This window comes from Colius striatus, chromosome 1, assembly GCF_028858725.1.
Source record: "Colius striatus isolate bColStr4 chromosome 1, bColStr4.1.hap1, whole genome shotgun sequence".
Taxonomy (NCBI): domain Eukaryota; kingdom Metazoa; phylum Chordata; class Aves; order Coliiformes; family Coliidae; genus Colius; species Colius striatus.
Genome location: NC_084759.1, coordinates 157,737,306 through 157,749,746, shown reverse-complemented (window position 1 = coordinate 157,749,746; position 12,441 = coordinate 157,737,306). Strand labels below are relative to the sequence as shown.

The window sequence follows — 12,441 nt, the reverse complement described above, 5'->3', positions numbered from 1 at the left end:
AAGGTCTTCTATGTCCTAAATCTTACTAGTGGATACAATCTTATTACTGTGGACCCCTCTACCAAGTAGTAAGCACACTAACACCCGGAATATATTTTTCCATTCCATGATAGCAAATGCATGCACGTCTTCTTTTTTTAATCATGATTCTCTAATACATCAAATAAAGTCAGTTGATAGGATTTTCTTTGGAGACAATACAGTTCATTCAGATTATTCTTTTACTTGATTGTAATTGAAAATGGAAACACTTTCATGTTTGTTACAGAATGCTGCTTATAGGAGTGAATTGTGTGTTAACCCACTAAATGAGTAATGTCATATCGTTGGCCATGAAGTAGCTATTTCAGGTATTTAGCCTAAAGCAGCATCTGAATAGAAATGAACCTTTGTCCTGGGCTGAGTGATCAGTGAATACTTATTGCTGAATGTATAGGTAGATGAGTGCTGGGATACATTCTGCAGCCCTGCACTGATAGATATTGTGCAGATAATCTTTTTATATAGAGTCATGTCCTTTCTGCTAATTTAACTGAAGACAAACATGTAAGCTGTGTACTCCTGACTAATCAGCATGGCTGTTGCCTTTATTTCTAGTCCTAGTGATGCTCAGCTTTTCCTAGGCTGCTACTAGAATGAGAGCTTGCTTTGATGAAACATCTCTTCTTGTTTGCTCTGTACTTCCTGTTTCTCCCTGATTATTTCCTGTCCTCCTCCTTTTGTCTATCCTGTCAATAAGTTAGCCATTTCTTACTCTACCTAAAAATCCAATTAAAAAAGATTAAGTGAAATGGTGATATTTGAATAGTGGTGCATATAGATATAGAAATAGTTGATGTCTCTAATGGAGCCTTGGCAGTAGAAAGATTTCATGCTTGGAGCCAACATAAAATGGTCAATGTTGAAACATTAAAATTGATGTGAACAGATAATATGTGAGAAAAGAGAAACTGCATCTGTTGCAGTGAAGAGACAAGATGAGAAATTGATTAAAAAGACAAATAGCAGTTGAACATTTGTACTGTAATTTAACAGTATATCTCTGCCAGGTTTTTTTTTTGCAACTGTGACGTTGTACACCTTGTAATTTTTAATCTCTCAGAACTGGTGTCCTAGTCATCTTTTGATGTGCAGTATCTAAATTTTTAAACACTTTACACTGATAGCTTTCTAAACTAAAACTTTGTAAATCGTTGTTTTCTGAAGATTTTTTTTTTTCCCATGGGAAACTGATTTGAGGGTGATACCAAATTGAGATTTGGTGTATTGCATGTGCTAATAAATTTAGAGTCATGCTCTAATTTGAGCGTGGAGCACCCTACTTATATGGCTTTTAAAATTTAGGAGTAGCATTGTGAGTTACTGTTTTCTGTAGTCAGACAAACTTTAAAAAAAATCTAATATCAAGTTGAGTTTCCTTCTGCAAAGTTGTCCTATTCAGAGAGTGTTCAATGAAGATAGTTATACTGAACTTCAAAGCAATTGATTTAGGAAAGTAACTGATCCTTATAATTCAAAGGCTGAAACTGGTATGCTGTTCTCTTTGGCATTCTTAGTTTTGTATTGTAATTCATTTAAGTTTAAAATTTAAAATACTGTAATAACTAACTTTCTATCTTGCAGCTTATCAATGGAAATACAGACAGTGTTATTATGCAGACAGCAGCTCAAGTATCCCCCATTTCCTGCTGTTGCTTAAGCGAAGATCTTAAATTTGCAGCTTTTGGACAGGAGAGTGGAACAATAAAGGTATTAAATCCTAAATTAGATTTTTAAAACAATAGGAAAACACTCTTCTTGGGTTTTTTTTCCTTTTAAAGAAATGTCATTTGAATGGCTATGTACAGTAATAGTCCTCAACATAGTACTTTACTGTTTCTATATTTATGAATGATTCCTAAATAACAGTAATCTAAAGGTAGTGCTAGTGACGTAGCTCTGAATTTGATTTTACCCAGGACTTAGGTAATACGAATTTTTGGGTGCTTCAGTCCCTTGACTGCAAATCATATATTTAAAATCTCGTGTTATTTTAGAAAGAATTTGCATGTTCTTGTTTTCCTTCAAGTATGTAAAATAATTATACTTCTTGCATTCTTCATTGTAAAGGTGTTACAGTTGCTGGATGGGAAAATTCTGAAGTCCCAGGAGGCCTACAGGACATCTGTGCAACATTGTCAATTTACATCTGATTGTCAGACTCTCATTTCAAGTGCTCATGATTCAGTTATACAGGTTTGGATGATATTTTAAAAGATTATGCTGTGACTTACTTAGAATTTAGTTTAAAAGTTATTTTATACTATCGATAGCGTAAAAATAGCTACTGTATTGCTCCATCTTGAGGCAAAGGACTGGAGCAATTGTAACCTCCATTATGACTTATGTGATTATTAATATTACACCATTGCTATTTTTAACTTTGTGGATGATAGAAAGGCAGCAAATACTTTAAGATGGGTGAAAAGAATGTTAATTTTCAGACAAGATAACAGTCCTGATTGCATAAGTGTATGGGACCCAGCTACATGTGTCATGTATGTCAGTGGGCTTGCTTACATTTCTGAAGGAATGAGGTAAAAAAGCCTGTGTCTGAGTGGGATAGTGTATCCACTTAGTCCAATACAGTGCTGAATATAGATGCTAGCTAGAATAGCTGCAGTAGTGTAGTGTCAAATTAATAAGCTCTGTCTCTCAGCAAGGTATGCTTGCTCCAGAGAAGTGTTCTGCTGTTTCTATTAGAATTTCATCTCACCTCAAGGATGCACTTTTGAAGTGAATGTCCTGGTCATTTATGCTTACAGTGCTTCAGTTTGCACTGCAGAGCTGTTGCAGGCACGCTAACAGGACATGCTCCAGCCACTAATGAGCATTCAGTCTACACATCAAACTGAGCTGAAGTAAAACCTCCAAAACACATACGAGTGCTGGTCCTCAGCACTGTTTTGCTCACCAAATCTGCTCCAATGTCAGCGGTCTACCGACAGTGCTGGTACACAACGTAACCCGTGTGGCATCGCGTTTGAGCGTTTGGTTCGATCTGAAGCTAGCCAGAGTGCCATCACGCGGGTTCAGTAAGCAGTACAGGCAGTTCGCCGCCAGGTCATCGGCGGCTGGATACTTCTTTGGAGTGTGTCGTGGGTCGCTTTCCTCTGGGTCCTCATCTCCCTCTAGTGGAGAGTGCTGCAACTCCGCGATGGCATCTGAACACCTCCTCTCCGACTTTCTTTGATGCAGAAAGCCTGTTGGTTTGAAAAGCATTAAATCATTGTCATTTGAAGTAAATTCATGCTTAATAGCTTCTATAAAATAAAATAACACTCCTTTATTTTGAAGTGAATAGTTGAGTGAAAAGAAATAGAAGCAATGTGGCATTTTATTTAAAATATGCTTAAAAATATTAAAAAAGTTAATTTCAGTATGGAAAAAATGAGGTTTGACAGGCGATGGAAGTCTATTTGTTGCAATAATCAAATGTTTAGAACCCGAAATTTATGAGATTCCTTGCTTTTAATTTTTAAATTTCCAAAGAATTTTAAGCCTCAAATTCACCTAAAAATCAGATTACTTGTGTATTATAGAGAACTCTCTCCTACCTTGGCTGTTAAATCGTATGTCATCCTTAATCTTCAACATCTCCACTATGTATGTCTCAAAATCTAACCTCTTAATTAGTCGCCACCTCTGTAAGAGCTTTTTATTATTCCCGTGACTTAAAAATCAGACAGTTTGTTCTTATGAACTTACATTTACCACTGAAATGTTTTTTTGAAAAAAATATTCCATTTTTATGATTAGGTGTGGAATTGGCAGTTGAGTGAATGTGTGTTTCTAAGAGGGCACAAGGAAGCAATCAAGGATTTTAGACTTCTGGAAAATACAAAACTTCTCTCTTGGTCATTTGATGGAACTGTCAAGGTAAATAAAAGACTGTGAATTGACAAATCGCTTGAAATCCATTTTACTGCCCCTTGTAACATTTGATATTTCCCGTGCTTTGTGTTGGCACACATTTCATTGAATTGATTTGAAAGTGTAAGCTGACTTTTAAGACAATAGTTCACACTTTCTGCTTTTAATAAGATTGACACTCTTGCTGTCTTTTAACTATGCCAGTAGGTATAATAAAATGTTTGCTATATTAGAACTAAGTAGCTGAGTTCTATCTCTGTAAGATGTATTGTTCTGTAAGATGCAGATGTGTTGACCTTTTTACAGTGTTAGAAAACTAACTTGTTTTTCCTGCATATTTGGTAGGTGTGGAATATCACTACTGGAAACACAGAAAAAGATTTTGCTTGCCATGGAGGTGCTGTTCTTTCCTGTGCTGTTTCACCTGAAGGCAGTAAATTTTCATCTACTTCTGCTGACAAAACTGCAAAGGTTGGTTACTTTCTGTACAAAGATAAAAATGATACTTTATTTGTCCTGAAATGTATGCTATATGTTTTATATTCTGAGGCAACTACTGATTTCTAGTACTAAATCTCCTGTATCTGCGAACATGCTTCTAAAGCTGTTATGGTCATCCACAATTGGTCTTGGATATAACTTGAGGCTGTCCTGGTGACTTCTGTACAAAGAGAATACACGTTTAATACACAAGTTTATGCGCAACTCTTTGTTTAGCTCTCTATGTTGATTTGTTAAGAGCCTAACATTCTTAATTAGGAAACCTAAGTTAAGGAAAATTTCTGAAACTTCCTGTGAAACTGCCGTCTGTAGGTTCTATTCAAATGTTTACTATTCTGGGGCTGCCTCACTGGATTTTTAAAGTGTCCTATTAGATTTTTAAAACATAGTTTTAAATTGATTGAATCCTTTTTTTTTTTCTCTCAGCAGCTTTCAACTTTTTTTTAAACTGGTTCCATTAGTGTGTTATCCAAGGAAAAAAATATACTTATGGTTGGTTCAGTGACCTGTAGCAAATGCATTCTTGGGTGATTCAGTTAATGCAAACAGACTGAAGTATAATAAATACATAAATGCACACACATACATGTGTATATACTTAAAAGTCTTCTGTACGTTTAAATACAAATGCCTTTTTAGAAAGTCGTGATTGTTTTTGAGCTCGTCTTTTTCACTCTTCTGTAATGTTTTCCATTTAGATATGGAGCTTTGAAAGTTCATCTGTTCTCCATGAGCTGAAAGATCATGAAGCCTGTGTGCGGTGCTGTACTTTCTCTCCTAATAACAAACTATTGGCTACTGGAGATGACAAAGGAGAAATAAGGGTACTGCTGTAACCTTGCTGTTTATTGTATAATTCAATTGAAAGTTGAGAGAGGAGTTCTCGTAGTTTGTGTTCTGCATGTCTAATTTGTTAACATTGTGGTAACTGTCAGGGAGTTGAAAATAGCCAAGTTGGCCACATGGAAACAGTGGTTTGTAACCGTATTGATAGATTTATGTTCCATGAATGCTGCGGAACTGCATGATATGATTTACTAATCATTTCATTTGTGAATTACACATGTGATTAAGTCTTCCATACATGATGCAGTTCTAAGAGGAGAACTCATTTTCACTTCCAGTAGAATACTTAATTAAAAGGGTCTTTTTCTTTAATATAGAAAAATACATTTAAATTTTCCTTACTTGAGATTGGTGTTGTTTTTTTTCCCCATAAAGTTTATTTATGTACATAATCTTCCCTCTCTTTTAGATTTGGGACGTTTTAACAGGTGCATTACTTCACTTCTGCTCCCCAGTTACTGTAGACGAAGGAGAGCCAACACATGGTGGCTGGGTAACAGACCTCTCATTTTCTCCTGACAGTAAAATGCTTGTGTCATCTGGAGGCTATCTTAAGGTAAGCTTTGAAAGAATAAAATATCCTGACATAGAACCATAGAATGGTAGGATTGGAAGGGACCTTTAGAGATCATCTAGTCTAACCCCCCTGCAGAAGCAGATTCACCTAGATCAGGTTGCATAGTAACATGTCCAGGAGTGTCTTGAAGACCTCCAAGGAAGGAGACTCCACAGCCTCCCTAATGAAATGGCGATGGTCTGATAATTGTAAAGAAAAGTGGAGACTAATTCAAAGAACCAATCCTGAAATGTTTTACTTAACACAAAATTGCTCCATTTTCATGACGTTTTACTTGTTTTCTTCTTAAATCTGAAAGCATCCTGAAAAAATCTCTTAAAAATTCAAACTTCAGTCTTTGTTTTTTTCAACTTGAAAACAAGACTTCAGTTTGTTTTCAAACTCCATATATTCCATTTTTATTAACTTCTCTAATATTAAAGAACCTAGTCATTTTTTACTGCCTTAATATCCACTGAATTTCAACAGTAATTTCTTTCAAAGTCTACAGATAGATGTATATGATGTGCATGAAAACACACACACAAACACCCTTTTTGAGGTGCATCCAGCTATGTACTATTGAACTTGCTGTGGTACCCACTGGTCCAGCACCTGGTCCTTTATCCTTTATTAGTTCAGGAGCTAATTAAGATACTTCTTTTTTTTTTCCTGATTCTCTGTTGTATAGCAGACACTTTAGGAAAAGATCTTTTTAATCAGAACATCATAGGTGGTAGTTGCAAATCTGTATTGTGCAGACAGCTGTAATATCATGTAATTTCATGAGATGAGTAAGCTAAAAAGTGGTAATACCACCTGCTTTTATAGATGATCAAAGCTGAAGGAAGTCTGTTTTGATGTTTTGCTACTGCACTCAAATTTTGCAGGAATAGAGGGTAGACTTCATATTGGAACAATCAAGTTACACATTTGTGCTGGATTGTGTTTGTGGTCTAGAGTTTTTCTGAAAAATGTGAAATTTCTGTCTACGTTCATAGAATCACAGAATGGTGTGGGTTGGAAGGGACCTTTAGAGATCATCTAGTCCAACCCCCTTGCAGAAGCAGGTCCACCTAGACACAGGAACGTGTCCAGGTGGGTCTTAAAGACCTCCGAGGAAGGAGACTCCACACCCTCCCTGGGCAGCCTGTGCCAGGGCTCCCTTACCTGAACAATAAAATGTTTTTTTCTTATGTTTAAATGGAACATTTTGTGCTTCATGAGTAAACTGATGGTCCGAGGTTTCTCTGTATCTTTGTTATTAGTGCTTACTGTGTATTCTAAAAATAATTGCAAAATTTCTAATCTCTGTCCTGGTTACACAGCTGCAAACAGATTCAAATGTGTATATGAATGATCCTCTTGTGAGTTTTTAATAGATCCCTAGTTTCAATTATGTTGTCTGGCAGTGTGTTTCGTGTGTTCATTTGGTTGTATAAAAATACATAATCTTTTAAATTTTGGCATGTTACAGTTTACATCTGTTGGTCACATTTTGTGATGGGGTAAGGGGCAATACTCAAATCTTGTTGTTTTATATGCTTTCTTGAAGTTGAACAGCTTCAATCTTTTTGAAGTTTCTTTTCATCCAAGCCTCTTATACCTCTAGTAACTACTCTTAAACATTTTGACTGAAGTTTGCCTGCATTTTTATTTCTAATTCTACTTCTCTGGAGAAAGCAGTCAGCAAGGCTTGCCATGCTAAGTCTGTTAATGGAATTTGTTCTAAGCTTCCTTCAACTGACCGAAAATACCTTGTTGTCTTTTCCAGTGGTGGAATGTAACTACCGGAGAATCCTTACAAACCTTCTACACAAATGGAACAAACCTCAAGTCAATACACGTGTCCCCTAATTTTGACACGTATGTGACTGTTGATAATCTTGGTATTCTTTATGTATTACAGAAGTTGTGATTAATGTGCTGAACGCTACAAAGATAATTCATGTTTTTAAGACGGAGACAAAATTTTGCCAAATGTTTGTCTGACACTCATTAAGCTGTGAACTGCATTTCATTGTTGTATTCCTGATGTTTTTATGCATATTTATGTACATTTATGCATGTTTTTTTTCAAATGAACTTGCATTCAATCTTGTTTGTAATAAGCGTTTTTATATTCCTTGAGTCTTGATTTGCATCTTAAGTATGCTGCTTCCAATTTTGCAAGGAAATTTATATTAAGATTTATTCCAATTAGTTGTAATTAATAGCAGTGAAGAAGTAATAGGAATATAATACTTTGAAATTCTATTTTTTACTGAGGCTGATGGCTGAACGCTCTTCAGCCATGAACACACTCTAAAAGATGCAAAAAATGTTTTTGATTTTGTTTGTTATGGTACAAGGATTTTCATTTAGAACAGAATGGAAAGAATCAGATGCATCTTTCATTTGAAAAATGAAACTAGCTATCTTGGTGCTTGACGTTCAAAACCAATGAAGTAGCTGTTCAGTTTACAGCAGCAGTGCTTCCCACTTGTGGTAAGAACCTTCATGCTTCCAAGCTTGTGGAGGTGGAGCACGTTGTAGCACGTGTAAGCTGTTCCTATTAAGGGGAACGTCTTGAGTCTCGTTTTCTCAAGGCAAGATCTGAAAGGATATTGCGATTGAAGTCAAAAAGATTATGCCATGCTTCCAGTCAAGGGATGAATACAGCAAACCTGGGAGTGGAAATGATTTTAAAAGATATATATTGAAAAATATAAGAAGATGTGTGGTTATTTTTCCTTTTGGAATTAGCATCAAATTTCTACTATGGAGACCTTTTACTGTTGTCAGCTTTGTTTACATGGGATTCTATGAACAGAGATCTCTTGCCTGATAATATGTGACTTTCTTTTTTAATTTTTCAAAAAATTTTACAGTCTATTTATAGATTCAATATAGGGTAGAAATGTTGGTGTTTTGTACTGATTATACTTGACATATCTTTTGTGAATAAACGGATAACAATTTTCCTTAGACACCCAGTAAGCCTTGTTCTAGTGAATTGCCTCTCAACTGCAAAGAGCAACTGCACAAGGATTAATGTAATGATTTTCATACTTTTGTAGTTGTCAGTAGAACACTCCAAGTACTTGATGGTAAAAAGTACATTAGCAAGTGTCTTAACTGATACTGAATAATTGAATTCTCACTTTTAGTATTTGTGTGTGTGTGTGTTTCAGAAAATGTAATATACATTCTTAACGTTTTCTTGGTTTTGACAATCACTGATGTTTCGTCTTTTTTAACTTGAAATTCCACCGTTTCTAAGGTGCTGTTGAATACGGGTCAGTATAATCAAAAGTACTGCTGGCAGAAATGTAAAGAGAAGAAATTCAATAGAAACCACATGATGTTTTGTATTCTAAGTATGTACAGCGTTCAATAAAGATAATCCAGATAATATTGGCCAAAGTTGTAAATGAATTTGAATTCTTGAGTGTTTTGGTTTGTTCATTTTTTTTTTTCAGGGTAAGAGTGAGGGGAGATTTTCCCTCTCTTATTGTCTTTTGTTGTTTAGGTTGAAAATAAAACCACATAATGCTGTTTGCAAACTAAAATGGCAGGTAAGCAACAGTACTAAATATGAGGATGGAGGAGAAAGTGAACAAGGGGAAAATGAAGTCTTTGAATATGTCCTGTGGTGTTCAGGACAGAGTTGCTTCTACTGTCTAGTTTGTACAGACCTCACCAGTTCCTGAGCTGAAGGTGTCAAGAGCAGGAAACTCCTTTCAGCCGGTGCCCCTTCATTGTGCATGCTACGTTGTCCTTACTGCACAGGACCATGTTGGTCTGAACTTAGAGACTCAGCTAGGTAAAACGACACAGGATAAATGTTTCACATGAAGAACCAGGGCAGAAAGATGTTTTTTGTGACAATGGTAATGAAACTGTGATGACAGGAAAAGTAGGTCATGGTTTAATGAAGAAAGTGAAAGGTAGATGAGCAGAGTTAGTAGACTATCTCAATTTTGAAGCAAGTAGAAAGCAAGTAGCACTGAAGCTTGAAGAAGTGTGAGATAAATATTGCATTTTGGAATGATGCTATAAGAATGACAACACAGCAGCATTATACTTGGTGCTGGAACTGAAGAAGCTGTGCTTAGGAGAAGATGGTGTAGAGTCAAGAATGGTTGTGTTCATGTGCAAATGTATGGAGTTGGCTGGAAGTCTTTGTAGCTGGAGTGAAAGAAGTTAATGATGAGCAAGTCTGAAGAGCCAAATGGATTTGTTTTGCAGGAAGAAGATGACAAAATTTAAATAAAAAGTCGTTTAAAATGAGGGCCAACCAAGACAGTTACTTCTTTTAAAGTATCTAAGAAGGTTAAGGCCGTGTACTGTAACAAAAAGTGAAGTCCTGCTGTGTCATCAGATTTAGCTGTTCTCTTTGATGTTAGATGTATTTTAGATGAAACAAAAGAGAGTTTAGCCAGAAGCAATTTATATGTAGATGGAACTTAGTTCTTCCCTTATCTCTTGTAATGCAGGATCAAACTGAATGTCTGCATTCAAATTTATCTAATGAGTATTGGTAACTATCTAGTTCTTTAACTGAAATTCTAACATGTTTTTGTGTAAAGGTTTTTTAGGTACACTTCCTATTAATGATGCCTGTAAGTTTTTGTAGAAGTTTTGAGTCTCTTCGTTTTGACAATTAGACATACAGCTCTTTCACAATCTCTGGTTTTCCTTGATTGACAAGGAATTGTACCCACATGCAATACAGCTGCTCAAAAGGATGCTTTTTATTGCCTTGAACTGTGCCATTCCTTTAACCATAGGATTCCCCTTTCCCCTTCTCTCATCCGACACAGTCGTTTGAAATGGAAAGATCCCGTTACCACCTGAGGTTTTCCTGTGTAAAGGTTTATAGATCTATTATAGCTCTGGAGTGTGTGGATGCAGCTGGGGCTGGTAACCCCTTGCCAGTAGAGGAACATCCTCCACCCCAAAATTATTCTACCTCCCCTAAAAAAAGGATACAGTTGAACTCCCTGTTACAGAATGCTGTGCAAATTTTGCTCCCCCCCCACTCCCCCAATTCTTTTATTTAGTGAAGCCTCTGTATGGGACCCAGTTCCCCAGGTGGTATCTGGCCATGACACAGTTTGTGTCCTTGTCCCTGCCCTCCTTGGGTGTTCTACAGAAGCTAATGCCTTTGTAGGTTGCAGGAGAAAGCCAGGTTGAGACAGCAGTCTGACTTGAGTGGTTTCTTCTAATCTCCTGGAACAGAGCATGGCAGAGAGGCCACTCTGCCTGGTCTTCAAGAAGCCAGTAAGCGCAGAATACTGGTAGGTCACAGAGAATTCGAGTATGTTCTTGAAATTACTACTAGAACATGGTCCCCTTATCAAACTCTGGTTGCCCTTTGTCCTTCATAGCAAGTACAGGTGCTGTGGCAATGCCAAGGAGTGCAAAAGTCAGCCTTGCAGCTGAGAGATGCTCTCTAGTATTGTCTTACCTGCTAATGGCGCACACTTGGGTGGATTTGTCCATATTTTGATTTCCTCCTTCTATCTACTATGAAAAGACACATTTATTTGGGGTCATAGATGGTGACGATAATGCTCAAGAGCTCTGAGGACTTGGAATGCCTAATTTTTGTTGTGATTTCAAGAGTAGAAGCCAAATGAATCTTACTGTTTGGAGAACAAGGAGAGTGCCAGATACAACACTTTCAGGGTGATTTTTGTGCTTAGCTTCACTTTGCTCTTTCAAGCTAGGGAAAGGGATCACTAGCCCTGCCAATATGCAGTAAGAAGTTCAGCTGACACTAGGGTTGTTTGTGGTATGAACTCTACAGTAGGGTGACCTGCATTTTTCAGCACTTCCAAAGCTGCTATCCATGTCTTTGCATATTGGTATGTTATTTTGGGGAGTTGGGGAGCATTGGGTTTGGTGGAGAGGTGGTTTTCTTGGGTTTTGAGGGGTTTTTGTTCCAACCTAACTTATTGCACACCTTTCTTCTAAGGAGTCTCTCTATGGAAAACCTTACAAATGGGTTTGATAGAAGTCTAAGCAAGGTCTGTTCTTGGGTGCATCCTAAAAGATCCAGTGAGTACAAAAGAGTAAGATTTTCAGTCTGTATGTGTTATTGACAACTTCAGCACCTTCTGTATCATCTCCTATGGTTACACTTGTGGGATATAGCACCAACCATGTAATAGTTGGACTGGATGAAGTATTGAAATAGCATGTATGTTTATTCAGAAGGATGAAAAGCTAAAGTATGTCATAATCGTTTCAACAGGCAGTTTCTCTCTTGGGACTTGACTGTTTACAGAGCAAATTAACTTCCTGTGTTTGTTTCTATTTAGCAAACCATACATTGCAGGTATAACAAGTGCTGTGAGAATGGTTAGATACAAGTCCTTCAGGCTAGAGAGGATTCTTGTTCTGTACTCAAGAGGGATCATTCAAGTACTTACTGAGGATGCCACAATTAGACTGTGTGTTTATGTGGTATTTTTCATTTCTTAAGTATTTACTTCCTTCTGATTATTTGCATTTCTCTGTGATTTTTTTTGTTTAAGCTTTGTCCAGTTTCTCTAATATCATGAACACAGATGAATTTTGCAAGTCATGAGGTTTAAAATGACTCAAAATGCGGAAAAGAGAAATTTATCTAATCCAGC

General features: G+C 36.7%; 1 protein-coding gene across 3 annotated transcripts in view; it reads left to right on the top strand.

Moving 5' to 3' along the window:
- APAF1 (apoptotic peptidase activating factor 1) overlaps nt 1–7,844 on the top strand; it is a 35,901-nt gene extending 28,057 nt beyond the window's left edge. For all 3 annotated transcript variants that reach the window (XM_062015059.1, XM_062015066.1, XM_062015051.1), the window contains 7 exons: nt 1,624–1,749; nt 2,110–2,235; nt 3,799–3,918; nt 4,258–4,383; nt 5,112–5,237; nt 5,669–5,815; nt 7,590–7,844. In XM_062015059.1, the coding sequence (XP_061871043.1) occupies nt 1,624–1,749; nt 2,110–2,235; nt 3,799–3,918; nt 4,258–4,383; nt 5,112–5,237; nt 5,669–5,815; nt 7,590–7,733 (915 nt within the window). In that variant the 3' untranslated portion in view covers nt 7,734–7,844. The remainder of the gene's footprint in view (nt 1–1,623; nt 1,750–2,109; nt 2,236–3,798; nt 3,919–4,257; nt 4,384–5,111; nt 5,238–5,668; nt 5,816–7,589) is intronic.
- Nucleotides 7,845–12,441: the final 4,597 nt, after the last annotated feature.